Source organism: Diorhabda carinulata, chromosome 1, assembly GCF_026250575.1.
Source record: "Diorhabda carinulata isolate Delta chromosome 1, icDioCari1.1, whole genome shotgun sequence".
In the NCBI taxonomy this organism is placed as follows: Eukaryota; Metazoa; Arthropoda; class Insecta; order Coleoptera; family Chrysomelidae; genus Diorhabda; species Diorhabda carinulata.
Window position 1 is genome coordinate 17,206,451 of NC_079460.1, and position 21,018 is coordinate 17,227,468.

Here is a 21,018-nt window from a genome sequence, read left to right on the forward strand (position 1 = left end):
TCCAAGATTTGATGGTTTACGACTTTCTCCAAGACCTTGACAATGGCTGGGACCGAAGTAATCGGACGGTAGTTGTTGGAAACCATCTTTTTCCTTTTTTTGGTATTTGTTGAACACCAGTAAGTTCCCAATCTGCAGGGAAAGTATCTCTTTCATATGATAAAGAAAAGAGTTTACATAGCGTAATTAGTTCAGCTGCGCATTTTTTCAATAACATTGGTTGTATTCCAGCTGATGTCCTCTGGTAATATCTTTCATAAATTCATCTTGGGGGGACCCAATAGAGCTGATGAGGGAGGTAATTTTGCCTCCAATTATCCACTTCGCATGATCTGCGCTAGAGTTTTGTCTATATCTAATACTGGACTATTCTTATATTCTAAACATATTATTCGACGTTTGAACAGCCCTTTTTGCTAGCCTGTTAAATCAAGAGTGACTAAGACTTGAGCTCAAAAATTGAAAGTTCCACGACCAAGTAGAGTCCCTACATAATTGAGATTGTTAAGGCATTCTGTTAGATAATACTTTGGTTGAATCCAAAATCTAGAGAAAGATAATTTGAATGTGCTTAGTTCAGTTTCAGCAGTTTTATCTTTAGTAGGGTGAAATTTCAAGTGGCTAATAAAATTTATGGTTTTGCTCCTTACTCAAATTATCTCAAAAATCTCTTGATGTCAAATGACGATATAAGGATTCATGATTGTGATGTAACATACACGAGAATTATGATTTTATGTTTAATAATATATGTTAATATATTTAATATATGTTTAATAAATAATATAATTTACTATTAATTAATAAAGATATGGAAACACAATAACTGGCGTTGTTAATCACACAACAGTAACAGTAAAGTAGAAAATGTGCATTTGGTAGCGGATTTTAATGGATTGGTTGAATAGAATACAAAAAAAAATAAATAGGTAATACGAAATTTGTTAAGCGGTCAGTATATTTTATAGCGGTTTAATTAAAAGTAAAAAAGAATCGATCCAGATGAATTTACTCCAACATAAATAATTACATTACAATTTCCAATAGTGAAGTTGCACACATGAAATGTGAAACTTATTGCATTTCAATGTAGAGCAATATTATATGCTTATTAAACGGACAAGGTCCGCCTATGTGATAAATTATCTATTAAATTAATTATATACAACGACAAACTGCACATATAATTTAAATATATTACATATACGAGGAAAATTTACAATTAGAGGTATTAGAAGATTGCAAACGTAGCAATTACTATACAAGTAATCAGAGTCTCTCAGACACTAATACACCAGCCGTCAATACAATAAATTATTTGTACTAAAATGTGACTAGCGACCCAACTCATTAACAAAACAACCAACAACTAGTTAAAACTTGCTAAAATGTACAGGTGCACTATCTTTTCTTGTTCAAAAAGGCTTTTTTGTGCGGTGTTGCTGGTGTGTGTGGTCTTGAAGTATGCGGTCTCTTTTTTGCCAAGTTACTATCCTGCGAACCGTTACAACAAGAACATAGTTTTCTAACACTTCTCCTGGCACCTCTGCCGCTAGGAGAATCTACATCTTCATCGCAATGCAATTCACATTTTTCATCTTCTTTGGCATGGTCAGTTTTATTTATGTGCAACACTTTGTAGTTCTCTTCTTCGCAATTACCCTTAGTCAGCTCAGTACAAACTATAGTATCTTCTGAGCTCGTTACAAGTTCTCCAACATACTCATTAGATTTGATCCTTTCGCCTTTTTTTCTATTGCTATATTTGAACTTGTATTTATGCATGTTAGCTTCTTGATACATTTCAGGTGATATGGGCGAATTAAGAGTCACTTCAGACATTGTGGCGCATTTCGATAGGAGAGTGTTATCCTCGCAGGAAGTTGTTTCTGTGGTGTTGCCATTCATTTGTCTCGATTGGTATTCCAAAGCGGTTTCAACGGGTTGATATTCAACGTATTCGAACAAATCTGCACGAAGTGAACTTGAATTGTCGTCGTCACTAAACAAATTCATCGTTTCTTTTACTTCTTCTTTAACATCTGGTGCTTCTCTTTTAATTATGTCTTGAGAAGTCTGATCAAACGATGGGGAATGGTTTGAATCGAATAAAAGATCAGCCTCGGGAAACAGGTCACTTGCGCTAGGTTCGTCCACTCCCAAATCCTCGCATTCTTCAGAAAGAGATTTTTGAAGTCTCAACTCTCTTTCTATTGCCGCTTGCTTCTGCATCTCGCTATCCATTTTCTGCGATTCCGACACGACTTTTTTGGTTTTATTCACGTAATACGTGGTGGTACCCCGAAAATTCTTTTGGTCACTAATAGGCTGAAAACAAAATGTCACTTTAATAAAAACAATAATATATATATAGATATATAAAGTTCGAGTCACTTATAATGAGTCCAACTTTTCTTAGCACAGTATTTAAGGATAAAGTATACCCAATTACCCAATATGAAATTAAATAGCTTAATTAACAAATGACTGCAATTATAGTACTCAAAAAATAAATATAGAGTTTTAAGCCGGTGGCCACATTTAAATAAATTGGAATGGAAATACGAGAGCCGTTTTCAACCGTTTTTCAACCTCCGATCGCTTCGTGCAGAAGTTAGGCGGGCAGAAGAAAGCGGGCATACGCGACTGCGAAGCTCTCGCACTACACACTTCGCCATTGTTGACATTCAGGCGTCATTCGGCGTTGTGCTACAGTCACGTAAGCTTGTCCGCCTTTATTGATGCATTGCGAAGTGTGATTCGTTTTCTACAGGCAAAAAGCGATAGTGCTGCATAAATCCATCGGAGAATGAGTCGTGTGTATGGGGAAACTTCATGCGTAAATGGTGTCGAAAGTTTAAAGATGTGCTTGATTAAGGGAGCCAAGAACGCAAATCTGTCGTTTCAGATGACTTGTCTCAACGAGTTGACAGAATGGTTAAAGAAAACTGCAGATTTACCATTACTGCTTTGTCTAAGGAATTTCCAGAAGTTTCAAGGTCTGTTTTGTACTCTATTATTACTGAACGGTTAGAATACATTGGCGGCAGCTTTCTTTGAAGAGACTATTGAAAAGCTTGTCCACAGATATGACAAATGTCTCAATCTCTTCGGTGATTATGTCGAAAAGTAACCGTAAGTGTACCAATCTTTTGGTAATAAAATTATTGTTTTATATGAATTTATCTTTTATTTATAACCTATCGGAGGTCCTCGTAGAAAAAACAGATAAAGATGCAGATATTACTAAGGGTGTCTCGCATAAGAACCGATACAGAGAGAAGCGTTAGCATTCCTAATTAGTTATAGAGCCTCAAAGTAGGACCCAAATTTCGGAAAAAAAATTTATTTATTTGCAATCCTTTAATTTAAAAATACCAAATTTGGTACACTGTATGAGACTGTTGAGAACCTTAGAGTTTCACACAAATTTTTCATCTGTCAATATCCTTTTCTTACCATGGATAATTTGAGTTTAAAACTTTTTTTACTTTTAAATTTTTTTTAAGTAAAAGTCTAGTAACTAAAGAAATGTTTCCAACAAAGTTAAAAAAAGTTAAGAGTTGACTATGAATTTATACGAGGCTTGTCCATAGAATACAGAAGTTTCACAATGAAAAACATGTTAATTGAAATTGAATAATACATGTTTGGAAAGCTTAGATTTCCCTCTATTTTTAGACATAATCGTCGTTCAGACCAATACATTTTTTCATGCGGTATACCATCTTCTTTATGCCTTAGTCGTTGAAGTCCACTGTCGCGCCGCGAAGATAGTGAAATGCGTCCCTACCAAGTGCTTCTTTAACTCATAAAGATATAGTAATCACTGGGTGCCAAGTATGAGGATGTGAGACAGTATTCCGTCCAAATTTGAGATCAGTGTGATACGGGCGATGAACAGACGCACATTCCCTGATGGAGACGCACTCCCTTCGTAGCATACCTCTCCTCTTGTTTTGAATCGCGCACCGAAGGTTCTTCAACGTCTGACAGTAGCGAATCCCATTAATTGTTGTGCCTGTAGGCAGGAATTTGCACAACAATAACTTTGTCCTGTGCCAAAAGATTCTCGTTATCTTTTTGCAAGAAGACTGAATTTACTTAAGCTTCTCCTGCTTCAGCAAGACAGTAGTGGATCCACGTGTTATCCCCAGTGACAATAGAGTCCAAAAATTCCTCGCTTGTTTTACTTTTACTCGTATGCATAACTACCATCATCAGATGAAAACCCTCATGTAATAAATATTCTTTATATTTCCAACGTAAGTTTAACATTAATGTTATTAATGGATCATGATTTGATTGGACTAGTTATTTTACCAAACCGCCTAACTGGCGAAACTTATTTAGAGTTTTGCCAAAATACTCTTACGGATTTAGTTGACGATAAAATTAGGTTTGAGATTGGAACATTGGTTTATGCATGATGAAGCACCGCCTTATTTGAGCGATAATGTAAAAAACTTTTTGGATCTCCAGTATCCAAATAAGGCGATTGAACGAGGGAAAAGTTGTCCTCAAGATTGATCTATCTGCTCACCGGTCTTTAATAAACGTGATCTACTTTGCCTAATGAGAGGACTACTTAGATCGTTTCAGACCTAGAGTCATAATTACTAATTTCCATTTTTTTATGATCACGGATTGATGACCTTTTGGGAAATCTATAAAAGGTCGTTGTCCTACAAAAGGGCTTACCCCGCCCTTCTCCGCCAGGTGATCAGCTTGTTGACTGCCGTGCACTCTTATATTGTCGGATAACGTAGCAAGAAATTTCAAAACTTGTCAGTTATTCGTTCTTTGACATTGTCCAGTTGAGATAGCCCAAAAATCATCCTTTTATCGCATTTAGTCCCCGGATAAAAGTACGGCTAAACATGTGCGGTCGAATTTGAACGCTCGAAACCATTTATTACCGCGCTTGAATCAACTATCCCCACCACGCCGCCGCGCCCGATCGAGGAAAATCGAGTGCTCCGCTGTCTTTCGTTAATTTTTTTAAGGGAGGGATTTCCTGTGATTCCTGGATATGTGATTTTTCATGTAATGATAGTACTTTAAATAAATAATTATGGTTTTCTTTCACTTTTTCGGTCTGTATCTCCGTGGTTTTTCAACGAAACTCAAATTTTCTTTTTTTAAATGAAAGCTATTTTTATGCACTTTCGATCTACGTAACAAAAAGTTATGAAAAAAAGACGTATCCACACGAGATTTCATTTTGCATCTAAGGGGATTTCGAAAAAAAAGTTTTTTATAAATGAACGTCGACTTTCTACAAAAAATAATGAAATCTACTCATCAACACATAGACCAAGTTTTTTGTTATTGGTGTTAATTTGTTTATAAAGTCAAAAGTCATGAACAATTAAACGTACAAACTCCAGCTTCTGCACACGCCATTTTTCGATAGTTCAGAATATTTTGGCACGATTACAAGACTCAATGACAATTACTAACCTTCTTCAAAATTTTTTATCTAGAAACAACAATAATCATTGTTATTTTCTTTTAATGGCAAAAAAAATAATTTGAATTTTTTTATGCAAAGCCACCAGCAATGAAGCTATAAGAAAAAAATGGGAAATTGCCTTAAAATTTGATATATATATATATATATATATATATATATATATATATATATATATATATATAGGTGTTTTTACAATGACAAAAAATTATTTCAGACCACTCATAAAGATATGTCATTTTACATACTTTCCACCCCCGAAATAGTTTTGCATATATCGTGGAAAACTAAGCGATTTTTCCTAAATTGCCTGGACTATCAAGTAGAATTGCTCGTACTTCGTTAATTTCCATTTCTAAACAATAATTTTTGAATAGCTTTCGTACATAGAAGATGACTTGAAAAATTAATTAGATATTCAGCTAAATGTGATATAATTTTTATTGTAATATCCTGCAAGATCCTTTTTCTACTGATTTGTTAGTCTTTATCACTATCTTTACCTTTTCCCCGTTATGCAGAAAATCTTCTTTATTAACTGGCAGCTCTGAAGTATGCGATCTTGTAGTATCTGAAGATTTACGGTATCTAGGGGTTGTATGTGAAAGCATCGGACCATTTGAAGAGCATGCAGTTACCAATACGGATTGCATCCTCTCGCAACGTTTTGCTTCTGCAAGAGAAATGAAAAATAGTACTGCAAATTAGGTGAATATATATTTGTTTAGAGCACGAGCTGATTTCATTATCACCGGGGACAAAAAATACGTACATCTTTAGACAGCTTAACTTAAGTAAAGTAGACGTTGACAAAGAATGTTTCTGTTTCTCGTTGTCAAATGCACCAAGTATAAACATTACGTATCTGTTAGAAATTTAGTTTCAAGTATGGAAAATCTTAGCCAAAGAACGACGTAAAATAATTATCAAGTTTTATGAACAAAATCAAGATCTCCAGACAAATAACTTAGTATGCGTTTACATTGGCGACGCTCAAGCGGTGAGCGTCGAGCGATGCGAAATCATCTATTTTGTTATGCATAAAGAAAAATACCCCACCCTTACACAGTTCAGTTGGTTCAGGAGTTAAAAGAAGATGATCCTGATAGAAAGCAAGAATTCTGTGAATTGATGATGGACAGATTGAACGCAGATTTGCATTCATTCATAAACAAAATAGTTTTTTCTGGTAAAGCGATGTTTCATTTAAACGGAACAGTTCACAAACAGAACTGTAGATATTGGAGCAGAGAAAATTCTCACTGGATGTGTGAGACTTACATTTAATGTCAAAAAAAAGTGAACGTGAATGATCTATTCACTACAAACAAGACGAAGCTTCATGACATCGAATAGCCAGCTAGATCCTCCGATTTGACTCCTCTGAAATTACTTCTTATGGGGTTATTTAAAATCTAAAGTAAAGTCTATTAAAATATAGACCAGACAATATCGAGGATTTATAAGTTGAGATAACGGAAGGAATTAATAAAATAACCCCTGTAGTCATACAAAATGTAGGAGTATTCCAAAATTGCCTCTGTTATGGCCGAGAAGTGAATTTTGAATATTTTATTCAATTGTAAGGTACATTGAAAAATACATTCTAAATATTATGCGACATTATTATCTTCATTCAACGTAAAGTTTTGTGATAGAGACATTATCAAAATTTTACATTTTAAAAATTAATTTTCTGTTATGATTGCACATAAAGTGGCTCAACTCAGGCCAATTGATCGTTTTTGGCGATATTTAAAAGGAAACGTATATTCTGAAGGTTGGGAAGCAATTATACATGAAGAATTAAAAAAACTGAACTTTGAGCAAACTTCAGATTCAGTATTTTATAATTTATTACAACAATTAAAAACAAAAATTAGGGAAGCAAGCCGACTGGGTGCTTATTCAGTTATGTGTTTGAACCATTTTGCAAATAATTAAATTGAAAAAAAACCGGATTTTTGCCCTCGCGCCCATACTTACCTTTCAAGTTAGTTGCAGAGGTTACATTGATGACAGTTTGTTCTGGAGTAGTTCCTTCTTGTTTGATGGTGGATGAAGTAGTAGCAATAACCGATGTTTCTACAGAGTTGATGACGGTTTTTTGATACGTTTGATATATTTTTTCATTTGAATTATCAGATTGCGGAGACTCTTCTATTTTAATATCAACACTATCACTAGAAATACTTGTGCTACTATCAGGTTGTGTAATATCGCTATTATCTTTGGGTTCTTCCTTTGGATGGGAAATTGTTAAAAGTAATTCATTACTTTCTCTGTCGTCTCCTATTTTTTTGAGAGTTAGAGGCTGACCAAGTGCTACAGCGGTAGCAACAGAATTCGACGGTAGAATTACAGGTTGTTGGTTAACGCCAGTTAAAGTTTGTGAGGAAATGGGTTGAATTGTTGAATATTTCACTGCAGAAATAGCTCCTTTCCTATTTTGGTTTGTAAAACTCTGGAATAACAGCATGTTCTGGCCTGATCTTGCCGGTACTGTTGCTAGAATCTTACTTCCACCTGATACGACCGCTATTTGTTGACCACCTTCATACAAAAAAATCATCATGATAAAAGTTGGACGAGATTAAAAAATTTGCGAAACAAATTAAACTTACCATTTAAAAAAAATCCATTATATTATATATAGCAGGATAGGAAATTGTTTAGATCAAAATTTTTATTTCCCATGTTGCCAACAGTTATGACTTACGAGAGTGATCCGATAAGAAGTTAGCGAACAAAAGAAAAACGAAAATTTCAGAGAAATGGTGATTTATTTTCGAATAGTCACTTGATCCAGCGAGGAAGAAAAAATAAATAAATAAATTTTCTCGAGGTCTGCAAAGTACGTTCCATGGCGGCAATAACCTTCTCATTCTGTCCAGTAACTGACTTTTTCAGGTTTGGAAACAAAAGGAAGTCTCATGTGGCCAAATCTGGTGAATACGATGGAAGGGGCAGATGTTTATAGCCCAATTTGGCCGTGGTAAGAACGGAGTGGTAGTTTTATCTTCAATTAGACACTAAGTCAGTTCAATAACTCGGCACAGTACCCCCCTTTACCGCTTCGCACTTTTCCACGTAGTTGGCAATACCTTTCCGATTGATAAGGCAGTCTTCGCCTTCTTTAAAGCACATTCACAGGCTCAAGTCCACTGTTTCGACTGTTCCTTGGTCTCTCGTGTGTACTAGAGATTCGTGTCGCTTTCTCATATACAAAATTTCCTCCAGGATATGATCCACAAAATCTGTCAGTCGTTCACCTCCATTAGGCTGTTTGCTAATAGCAGATCTTGAATTTGTTGTAAATGTGGACGTGGTTCATCGAATACGGACATACGACTACGTTACAACTTGTTAAATCAATTTTTTTCTGTCGACATCGAAGAAGTCACCATAGACAGCACTCAAACGCTCTTTGAATGCTAAATGGTGGTGAAGCTAAATACTTATCAGAATGTTCTCGTATGTCATAATCATTGATTCAGACACATTTCTATTGAAACCTATTAGTCGAATCAAGAATTTAAATTACTTTTGGAAGATTTTAACAAATTATATAAAGTAAAATGGCATATCTTCAATTACTATAATACAAACCTAAATGCTATTCTTCATAACCAAAAGAAAAAGAAAAAAAAATAACAATCAAAATTATTTATTCTATTTGATGCAGCATCAAAGGGCAGCTTATTTACTTCATAAAAGCAAATCAAAAAGTTCTTACTCTCACTAAACGATAAAATTTCTACATTAGTTAGTGAATGATCCACATATTACAGTTTTGATGATATTTTTCTATTTAAAAATGGTTATTAACTTCATATTTAACTTCTATCCACGTTTTTTCCGGAGCTAATATGCTAACATCAAAGACTCCATTGTAAAGAATTCAATACATTTGAATGAACCTGGTTTGCTAAACGACAAAAATAAAAGACTTAAATTCTACAGTAGTGGAAGTGATCATTCTGCTCTGCACTTAACATTCTAAGGCCCTTTTCACACATACGCGGTTTCCTTATAAATGCGGGAAAACATGAAATCGATTTAATATCAATTGGCAAGTAATTATGCATTTTTTTGCATTGTAAACTATTGAGCCCTTCACTAATTTTGAACTTGGAGTAGGTAGGTAAAGGTTGTGCTACGCGTGTAACGAACTTTCTGAAATTGGAGAAGCGTGCTTACGAATTAGGCAAACGGATTCAAAGATGAATCGCACCACACGTACCCCAGAAGGAAAGGGCATATCGAAGATGCAACTCAATAAGGGCATAATAAAATGTTGAGCAGGTGGATAAGTTCAGTTCTTTAAAAACTGATTTTAGCGCAAAACAGGAGGAACTCATTTTTTTAAATAAGGCGGATCATGAGGAGTTATAGAATTTGATAAATGTTTGATTACATTCACAAAGTAATTATTAAGGTTATCAGGTGAAGTAGATATTATGCTCGAAGCAATGAGCAACAGCTATGATTACAAAAACAACTCCGGCTTTCTCCGAAATCTGTAAGGTGACTTTTCAAACTAGATTGGAACAAAAATCATCTGCCTATATCATAACACCGCAAAAAAAGAAAAAAAATTGAGTACGCCTTTGTTGGATGCTCTACCTTGTACACCCAATTGGTTTAAATAGTGCATTTCTACCATCCTAAAAATCATAAATAGCAAAGCAAGGATCGACCCAGAAAAATTACAACTTTTCTCAAAAGAAACAGCAGAGAAGTATCCATGGCCATGCCATCATCGGTGCATAAAATTTGATTGCATGGTGTTGAAATAGTGCAAAAGCTGGTTCTCCTAGTCGGGATATTGTTGAAAGAAGCACAGGAAGGCAAGAATAGTGATTACAAGTCTTTGAGTATTAGGAAAATGTCTCGTACGAGGATGTATTGATATCTAGTTAGCCTAGACCAGTTCCATACATAAACAGAATATTGCATTACCAAAGCAACGAACAAAACCTTATTAGAAGTGTCAGTTCAAAGTTTGACGTCAAAAAAGTAAACCAGAGCTACGCAATAAATTGAAAGAAAAAAGATGTCCACCGAAATTGTGAAAATCGAAAAATTGGATTATCGAGCCATCATCAAGTATCTGTATTAAAAAGGGTTAAGAGGTAAGTAGATTTAAGAAGATATGCTTAATACCCTTGGTGATCAATGTCCTTCGTATGCGACCGTGAAAAATTGGACTGCAAGCTTTAAAAGAGGTAAATTTTCCATTGATGATGACCGAACGGTAAGAACAGTTTCTGTGTCAGTCCCCGAAAATATCGATGCAGTTCATGACATGATTTCATCAGACCGTCGAATTGGGCTAAAACGGATATCTGAGACACTGAATATTTCATACGAACGCGTTCATCATAAAATTCACATCAATTTGGACATGAGAAAAATTGCTGCAAAATGGATCCGCAAATGTTTGAATGTTGACCAAAAGCGTGCAAGGGTAGAAGCATCGCTTTAGATCTATGCTTGATTTAAATACGATGTACACTTCTTAAACCGAATTGTTCCTATGGATGAGACTTGGGTACATTTCTACGATCCAAAAACAAAACAACAATCGATGGAATGGCGACACTCTGGTTCTCCCAGACCTAAGAAGTTTCGTGTCCAAAAATCTGCTGGAAAAGATCTTGCTTCAGTTTTTTGGGATTGCCATGAAGTAATCATGATTGATTTTTTGAATAAGGAGAACAGTAACTGGAGATTACTATTCGACATTGCTGACCACTCTACGGGAAAAAATTGAAGAGAAAAGACGCGGAAAGCTATCCAAAGGTGTTTTGTTTTTGCAGGACAACGCCCCTGCACATAAATCTTATGTTGCCATACAAAAATTCGACATTTAGGGTTTGAATTGCTAGAACACCCTTCTTATTCACCAGATTTGGCTCTGTCCGACTATCATCTCTTTCCTCAACTGAAAAAAATTCTAAAAGGTCGTCAATTTTCTTTCAACGAGGAGGTAATAAAAGTTGTGGAAGTCTTGTTTGCAGAGCAAGAAGAAACAATTTTTTTGAAAGGTCTAGAGACGTTGCAGGTTCGCTATAATAAATGTATCCAATTAAGAGGAGAATATGTTTAGAAATAAAATATTTTGACATTGAAATTTTGTTGGTTCTATAGTAGGATAAGAATTTTTCAATATATCCTCGTATATCTGCCAATGAAGACATGTCCCACAAGACTTCAGATAGTTTTAATACGAACATGGAACCCGAACCAAAGAAAAAACACCTGGAAATCAGTGATGCAGCTGGGGTGCTGTTAATCTAAATTACTTGAATTTGAAAGCGGACGTTTCTCTTCAAATTGAACAACTTTTGACTTTGAATCCCTACTTTTATTATTTACAAAAAATTCAACAGTTTCATTGAATTTTGAACTGTCAACATTAGCTAATTTAAATATATAAGAAGAACCTATCCCGAAAATTAAAAAAAAAATTATCTTGTCAAGTGTTTTCTATTCCTTTTCAGATCTTTAATTTCCCTCGAAAATCAAATGAAAACAATTTAACCATATGTATTTTTTTGTTCTAAGTCGTATGAGACCAACTCCAGGTTTCATGTTAATCTGTTCTCGAGATACTGAATTTTTCCGCCATTATGCCTCACTGCTTTTCTCTATTACATATTTGAGACTGCAGATTCCTTTAATGTATCCATGAAATCTGTGGGAATTTGCGTTAGAGTGTACTTTTCTATACACACTTATTTAATCACTGCGCATTTCTCGACTCAATACATTTTGATAATGAGGCCTGACTCGAAATCAAACTTCTACTGTAGGTAGGCACTATTTAGATTTTTTTCATCTGCTCTTCGAGGAGAGCACAATACAAAGTTTCAGGAGCTAAGTTTTATATTCAAATGTTTAATAGCTTGATAATAAAGGAGCCATTGATGTGCATTTAATTATACAACATGCGACAGTTGTCTGACAAGTTTCCGACTTCAACCCGGCGTCAGGAGTTATTAATAAATATATTTGCGCATGTAATGAGAGATTATTATCACTAAAATTTTAGCTCTTTTGGACGCTTTCTGTTTCACAATCGTATTTGTTTGTGAAAGGCAACAAGCCTACGAATATTGCAGAAAAATTTATATAGAATTACACCATCCTTAACGAACGTAAGAATTGAATTTAAACGTCGCATCAGCTTCACTGACGACGAATGATCGGAACGGCCAAAAACTGTAACAGCCAGCAATATCATCGAAAAAGATCACTAAATGGTACTAGAGGACCGTCGGATTAAGTTTGAGATGGAAGAGGCATTCCAAAAGAACGCATTTGGCATTGCAAAGCGATCGCATTAGAAGAAAAAAGTTTTTCCATCAGGATACCGAACTTTCTCACACTTTGGGGTGATCTTTAATTTGCTGGAGAGAGAGATGCAGAAAAGGCAACTATTTGAAGGGTTAAACAGGTTAGAGCATCATTGCACTAAGTACTTAAAAAGAGACCATGTTGTAAAACAAAAATGATTATGGAAAAACATGTCTTGTTTCTTTATTACGTCGAAAAATTTTCAGACAACCATAATATAATTGAACTAACCTTCAAAAAAAACGAGGCAACTTATTGTCTAAATATTTCTGGTATATTTAATGAGATAGTTACCGGAACACCCAGTAAACATTATTTCCACGAAACAGTTGCTATTGCCCATGTGAAAAGCAATCTCTAAATCTGATAAATTTGACGTGCCTCCGATTCGTCTCATTGAGGGTGGATAATCCGGTTTCTATATCATATTTTTAGGCCAAGTACCAGCCGATTTCTCGTGGAAAATGGCTTTGAAGGTTATTCATAACCTTCAAAATCTACCCTGTGCCGAACGGTGCCTTTGCCTTAGAGATGAGAATTTATTTTATCAAAATAATCTTGTATATCTATAGATTGACTAATCCTAAGCAACTTTTACTCTACAAAGTTTTTTTCTAAAGTTGGTACTTTTAGAGTTATTAACGATTGAAACTGCTCAATTTTCATTGGAAAAACGCATATTTTTGACTGTTTTTCATGAATAACTTTCATAAAATTTTTTTTTATCAGCAAATCATTCAGGATAAAAATATAGCTAATAAAAAAAACAAAGATTTTCGTTTCTTAATGACCTCTAAAAATTGAATAATAACTGAGTTATTGCTGGTTGAAGGATTGTTGGGAAGCCCCGAAATTGAAAACCTCAAATAACTTGAAATTGATGAAATTTTTGGAAAAAACTCAAGGGATCTTTTTCAAAGCACATAGAAAAACCTTTAAAATGAGCAGTGTCAAAAGTGTTTTGCACAAAAGTTGACTGATTTATAATAAATATAAGGTTTCTTCTTTTTTTAAAAAAATGTAATAATTATACGCTCGCCATTACCACCCTAATTGAAATTATGTATTATGTATTATTGATATGATCCATGTGATTTAACCGGTTTTGAATGCTTGATTTAGAAAAAATAATTGATTAAATTGAAAACTGCATTTTGGTAATCTTTAAAATAAGAATTTTTTTTAAATAAACCAAAAACTATTCATGAGAAAATGTTTCAAATATTCATTGTAGGGTTTTTGAAGTTTTTTGAGCTTTTTCAAGTTAATGTATCATAAAAATTGAAGAAGATACATTCGCGGCGATTGAAAAAAGTTTTAATTGATGGCGTTGAGGTACTTTGAATCCCATAAGACTGCTTTTTTAAAAAAGTTTCTAGTTTGAAAATTTAGCTAATTGTCGAAAAAGAGAAACTTGGAGCAAGAAGCAATAATTCTTAAAAATACTGTTGTCAATTCAATATAAATACACTTTGGAATAATTTTTAATTATAAAAGAATCGTTAAGATTATTTTCTAATTTTTTATATGATTAGGGGATTATTTGGAAGGGTTGCATGAATCTGATCGATCATAAACGTCCTTGGGAATGTGAACAGATTTACGAATAATACATTTAAACTTCATTTTACCCGAAACATGCATAAAATCTGAGATTTTACATCCCCCAAAATATAAAAATTCCGGTTCGGCACAGGAAAGATTTCGTAGAAGAGGGAAAGTAGAGCTTGAATTCAAATTTTCATGAAAATCGGGATTATAATAAGTGTCTTTAAAAAACCTTTTACTATCCTTATAGGATGATTTTTGGAGGGGTTGCATGTGTCTGAATTCAATGAAACTGTATTTTACTCAAATACATGCTAAAATCGAAGATTTATAAATTTTATACGATAAGCGCTAGTTTTTACCCATAAAAATTAAAAAGCACCCTTCAGCACAGAGTAGATTTTGAATAAAGGGGTAAGTAGAGCTAAAATCTGAATTTTCATAAAAATTGACGTCGATTAACAAAATTCAACTGGTTTCTAGTCTATTTACAATTAAATATAATATGTTTGCTGCTTTTTGTTTCAATGAAAACTATACTTATTTCAAAAATCACGAAACACTAAAAAGCTGTGCACACAAATAAAAGGAAAATAAGGAAACTAAATAAAAAAAGCAAATTAAAAAATAAACACAATTTATTATTTTTATAAAATACACAGACTATACACAAGCAGCTTGTGTATAATTGTATATAAAAACTTGACGAAAACAAGAGTAATTCATACAAAAATGAAAAATAAATAAATAAATAAAAAATAAACAATATTTGTAGATAAAACGGTTTCAATCTATAAAAACAGCTGAACTAAATTTGACAACAACAAAAGCAAAACTATAAAAATTCACAAGGAGGAGCCGGCAGGATTGTGAACCTTGTGAAATTAATTTTTTTTATACAAATGAGGGCACAGGGTAGTTTTTGAAAAATAGAGGACAAGTAGAACCTAGTTCCAAATATTTATGAAGGCACTAAATCAATTTTTATAAGAACTTTTTAAAAAAACTTTCGGTATTTCCAATCACAGGGTTTTAATATTGCCGGCTCCGGACTATTACAGATAGCATACTAAAAACAAACAATACAAGATTTTTTTAGATATCGATGTGGCTACGACAAAAATGCGTAAACACCAAAATGTCAAAAATAAAAATTCCCATATCAGTATATTATGTATGAAATAAATTCAATTTTAGCGTTATTATGTACTATGTGGAAAAAAACAAGAAACAAGTCGATTTTTATTCTTAAATTGACAATTTACAGTAACTCCTCTGAATTATAAGCACCCCCGTGAAAATTTTTAAAGAGAAAGGAGGTCGTGTGGAACCTTGTTGGAAACGGATTTTAGTCCTCTGTTCGGCAATATAAAGTTTTTTAAATTTGGTGCAATCATAACTGAGAAAATTAATTTTTAAAATGTAAAATTTTGATGTTCAAAATGACTACCATTCACTTTTTGACAATAACCGAGGAATTCTCGTACAACATTTTGTATGACCTCGGGGGTTATTTTGTTAATTTCTTCCGTTATCCTAATTTTTAAATCAGCAATATTGTCTGGTCTATTATAAATAAACTTAGGCTGCTATCATTCAGGTATTTAAAGTTACTAAAAGACGTCAGCATAATATTTGTGCGTGTATTAAATTTGATTATGGTTCATTTATCCGAGATTCAAATTTAATTATGATTGATTGTGTGATGAAACAAGAACTCAAAAGGAGGTTTGTCAAATTTTTAATAATAAATACCCTTATCAACACGTTTCGCACTGTATGGTCAGCAAAATTGAAAAAAGTTTCGTGAAACTGGACATGTAAAAAATAATAAAAACCAAGTAGAAATGTTCAATTTACTGATGAAAAAAAGTTAGATGTACGTCTAGAGATTGAGGAAAATCTTCTTAAGACAACTCGAAAACTGACAACAAATACCACCCTTACAAAGTTTAGGTAGTTCCGGAATTAAATGAAGATGATCTTGATAGGCAAGAATTCTGTGAATTGATGATGGAGAGAATGAACACAGATTCGCAATTCATAAATAAAATAGTTTTTTCTGGTAAAGCGATGTTTCATTTAAACGGAACAGTTAACAAACAGAACTGCAGATATTGGAACAGAGAAAATTCTCACTGGATGTGTGAGAATCACACTCAATATCCTAAAAAAGTGAACGTTTGGGCTGATATTATTAACAATAAAATTATTGGCCATTATTTTTTCGAGGGCACAGTTAATGGTGAGGTTTATCTAGATGTTTTGATCAACTTACATTACAAACACTTTTTCCTGATGTTTATCATCCAAATGAGATAGATCGATCTCTTTACTACCAACAAGACGGAGCTCCCCGCATCTTGCACGTACAGTTAGAAATTATTTAAACGAGATTTTTCCCAATATTATTTATTATTTAAAATCAAAAGTATATTTTAATAGACCAGACAATATTGCTAATATAAAAGTTATAAATAACGGAAGAAGTTAACAAAATAACCTCTGTGGTCATACGAAATGTACAAGAATTCCAAAATTGCCTCTGTATGGTTAAGAAGTGAATTTTGAATATTTAATTCAATTGTAAAGTACATTGAAAAATACATTCTAAATATTACGCTACAAATTTTACATCTTAAAAATCAATTTTCTCAGTTCTGATTGCAGTAAATTTAAAATACTTTATATTTCTGAACAGAGGACTAAAACCCGTTTCCAACAAGGTGCCACACGACTCATTTAAAATTTTCGAGTGGGTGCTGGAGGAGGATGATATCTTCATACTGTAAATTGTCAATTCATGAATAACAATCGACCTGTTTCAGGTTTTTTTCATATAGTTCAGAATAACGCTAAAATTGAATTTATTCCATATTGTAGGTATAACAAAATCAATGCCTATTATTAGGAAAAAGGATTCTTGCGATAAAAATTCGTATCTCGAGTGAGATCACCCCAACGCCCATCACTAGAAACGTTCACTTGCCTGTAACTAAGTAATAATCACATTCAATCGTATTTTTTGTGCATTATCGAACTAAATCCTTTTGTTGATTTTTGTGGTACATACTGTTAATTTTCGATTACGCCTTTTTATTGTTTTTGAATTAAATGGCCTCAGCTACATTTTGCACCGTTTAATATATTGGAATTTAATCGCACTTAGTAATCATAAAAGTTCACTGAAAAAAAATGACACTAAATCAATTATGATTGCCAATTGTTTTCAATCATTATCCAAAAATTGGTTTCGATCATGTCGCTTAATGCCTTGTTAATTCTTTTTGATATTGCCTCAGGGGCGAAGATAAGGAATCTATCCTAACAAGATTTGAATCAGGAAGATAATTCTAGTGATTAAAACAACGTTCTAATGGAAGCCTTGAACAATGACCGGTCAGAAAGTTATACAAGAGTTGACAAAATGTCACAATTCTGAAGATGGTAATAATGTTGCATTACAAGAAGAAACTAATCAACAAACACCAATTGAAGGAAGTGATGATAATATCATTATATCCCTAACAAGTATAAACAACTAAAACACCAAAGAGACTGATCTACCCTCAACTTGTGATAAAAAGCTTTATAGATTACTCATACAGCGAGAATTATTTCGACGGTGAAACTGATCAAAACAATTTACATTACAGTGGCAATAACTTCCACACGAATTCTAAATCTGGATCAACTGATTTTAATCTTGAAGTAAGTAACAATGAAGACAATAATTAAAGCTTTATTTACAGTCAGAGCTCTAGAAAAAGTTTTGTTAGTGATTATTCTTCTACAAGCTTAGAAATAGAACGGAAACTGAAGAAAAAAGAAAACCAAGTAGAATGGCAGAAGAAGTGAACAATAGGATAAAATATTTACTTGAACTAAGAAAAAGAACGTATTGATGGAAAAAACTTCTTCCTCATTCGTGCCTCAACAAAAATGTGTAAATCTATGTAACAGCTTCAATGAAGAAGCAAATATTTTCAAAAAGTTCCAGAGATTAGCGAGATACTTAGAAGGGAAAACTTTATCAATGGTTGTATAAACGTAAAGAGGAGTTGATGCAGTCTTGTCCCATGTGAGGATCAAATTTATATTACCATCAGAAACCAAAAGCATTGCAAATCTTTATAGAATGAATATTTATTATCAAGTCTACTAGAAACAATTTTTAAATTATTACTAATTTTTCTACCAAAGAATGTATCATTTTTTCCCTATTGCAAAGTTAGAAGGCGCAAAAGAAATATAATGACAATGGTAATAACATGATAAAAGCGAAAAAAAGTAAACGCCATTGAAAGAGGCGTAAGAGCTAATAGAAAAACATAAAAGGCGTAACTGCGAAATTCATCAAAAAACTATAAAAATATACATGTAGTCAAGAATTACCAAAAAAAATTTTTGTGAATATCCGAAATAAAATTACGTAAAAAAATTGGAAATTACGACTTTGGCAGGTTTTTTGTATCTCCTGTAATAAATCATGAGTGCCGCTTACGCTCTTTTGTCGTACTTCGTCGATATATTTATTCAATGTGTTTGATTTTAAAGTAGCGTATATCAAAAAGTATACAAAAAAAGTTATTAAAATTAATATCAATCTCGAAAAAAGTCCGAATTTCATAAAATAAGATTTATTCTATTTTAAAATAATGTATTCATTTCTGAAAATTTTCATTCATACTGTATATGTACTTAAAAAACCCGTGAAATATTACTTCAGTCATTTTAGCCATTCTCAATCTGCGGAAAAATTCCTAGTAAGCTGAATTTTTGTATACACCTTTATTACGGTACTGTTATGAAAATGTGAAAAATTGACATCGATGTCGTGCCGGCTAAAAAAGTTATGGAGGTCTCTTGCAATTTTCGGTAAACGCAACCGTTTTCGGAGTAGATCCCCGAAAAAGCGACCAGAATGGTCTCACGTACGGTATTGTACACCGTACCCTAAGGCGTAAACTGTATTGCTTTTCAACCCTAAAGTACCAGACCGTCGTAATATCTACGAACTTATTTATCTCAGCAGCCTGCTGGTTTCAGTAGCTTCTTTGACTATTCCTCGTAAATGCATTTTGGCGTGAGGAGTATAATATTCCTTTTTTCCAAGTGAGCTGCAAAAAATGGCATCCACATCAAAATATGGAGATAATCGACCTCTTACAGAAATTGCAACAGAAGTCGAAAAAATAATGAATGGCAGGGATGATGATTCAATAAATGATTCTGAGGATAATAATGATTTAGAAGACAATAATATCGGATCAAATCGGACATGGATAACTTTATTCAAGATGAAAATGAGGTGATTGATTCAAATAATGAAATTGTAGAGTACAACGGTGATGAAGAGGATAATTTAAACAATGTAATTGTAGAGTTAAATGTAGATGAAGAGGATACTCCAGATAATGAAATTATAGAGATGAAGAGGATAATATTCCACTGTATCGCCTTGTCAAGAAATCTACGATAATAAAACCTGGCAAAACACAATTGGAGGGTAAAAATAAGCATAGATGGTCAACAATACCACCGTTATAATCAAAAAGAAATAGCAGGGTGCAGCTAAAAATCTTTTGCATCCTAAAGAATTGCATTTTATAAATGGCATAGTTGAAAAAATAATTGAAATTAAAAATCAAGAAATTCCGCTTAAAGCAGCCAAATACAAAAAACAGATTCAACAACATCAGAAACATCTAAAGAAGAAATTCTGACTCTTTTGGGTTTATTGATTCTTACAGCTGCTATGGAAAAAAATCATATGAATTCCAAGCAGTTATTTGACTCAAATATTTCGAGAAGTTTCTACAGGACAACAATGAGTAGCTCTCGTTTTCGGGTTTTCTTAGATTGCTTACGGTTTGACAACAAACTTACTGGCACAGAAATATTACAACTCGATTTATTTGGGCCAATTAGAGAAATTTGGGATACCAACATCCTACATTACAATTAACACTCCAGTAGTCGCATGTCATCTGAGAGATTCCAGAGAAACATTTGTGGGCGTGGCCAGAGCATGTTCAAACATGTGAACCCCTTCCTCCTTCTATCCTCCTACCCTAGTAGTAGCCACATGCCAGTGTTGTGTTTGTTTCCTTCTGGACAAGTTGAGTCAAGTTACAAGGTGAATCATCTTTGAGATCCTACGCGACTACTATTGTAAGTATTGACTAATTTTGTTTTACTAATCTTTAATTTGACAATCAGTTGGAAATGAGGTACTAGTTAGGTGACTTTTTCTCCGACGACTGGGGAGAGAATTACTAGAAGAACAGCTTCAGAAGAGAAGAAAAATACTTAACCTTCCCCCTGCATTGTCGAGAAGATTGCAGATGATACTGCTTCTACTATTCAAACAAACGAAGATGCAACAGAAACTACTTCTCGTAAACGGTGTGCACCATGTCAAAAAGATAGAAAAAAAGGTACACCCAGTAGAGATGTGAAAATTGTGGGCAATATTTATGCTTAGGTGCACATTGTTCCTTTATTTGTGCTGATGGATGTAGTCGCGAAAAAGACTAATACATTTTTTTTTTCGAAAAAAAATTATTGGTATTATCAGTTTGCAATGTAAATAAAATATATAGACATAAAAGTCTTTATACTTTATATTAATT

The 21,018-nt window shown here is 33.5% G+C and overlaps 1 protein-coding gene across 2 annotated transcripts in view; it reads right to left on the reverse strand.

Moving 5' to 3' along the window:
* Positions 1-1,176: 1,176 nt before the first annotated feature.
* The window catches only part of LOC130894648 (uncharacterized), a 61,747-nt gene continuing 41,905 nt past the window's right edge, over positions 1,177-21,018 (reverse strand). For both annotated transcript variants that reach the window (XM_057801614.1, XM_057801698.1), the window contains exons 8-10: positions 7,460-8,026; positions 5,977-6,146; positions 1,177-2,328 (exon numbers count right to left, since the gene is read on the reverse strand). In XM_057801614.1, the coding sequence (XP_057657597.1) occupies positions 1,402-2,328; positions 5,977-6,146; positions 7,460-8,026 (1,664 nt within the window). In that variant the 3' untranslated portion in view covers positions 1,177-1,401. The remainder of the gene's footprint in view (positions 2,329-5,976; positions 6,147-7,459; positions 8,027-21,018) is intronic.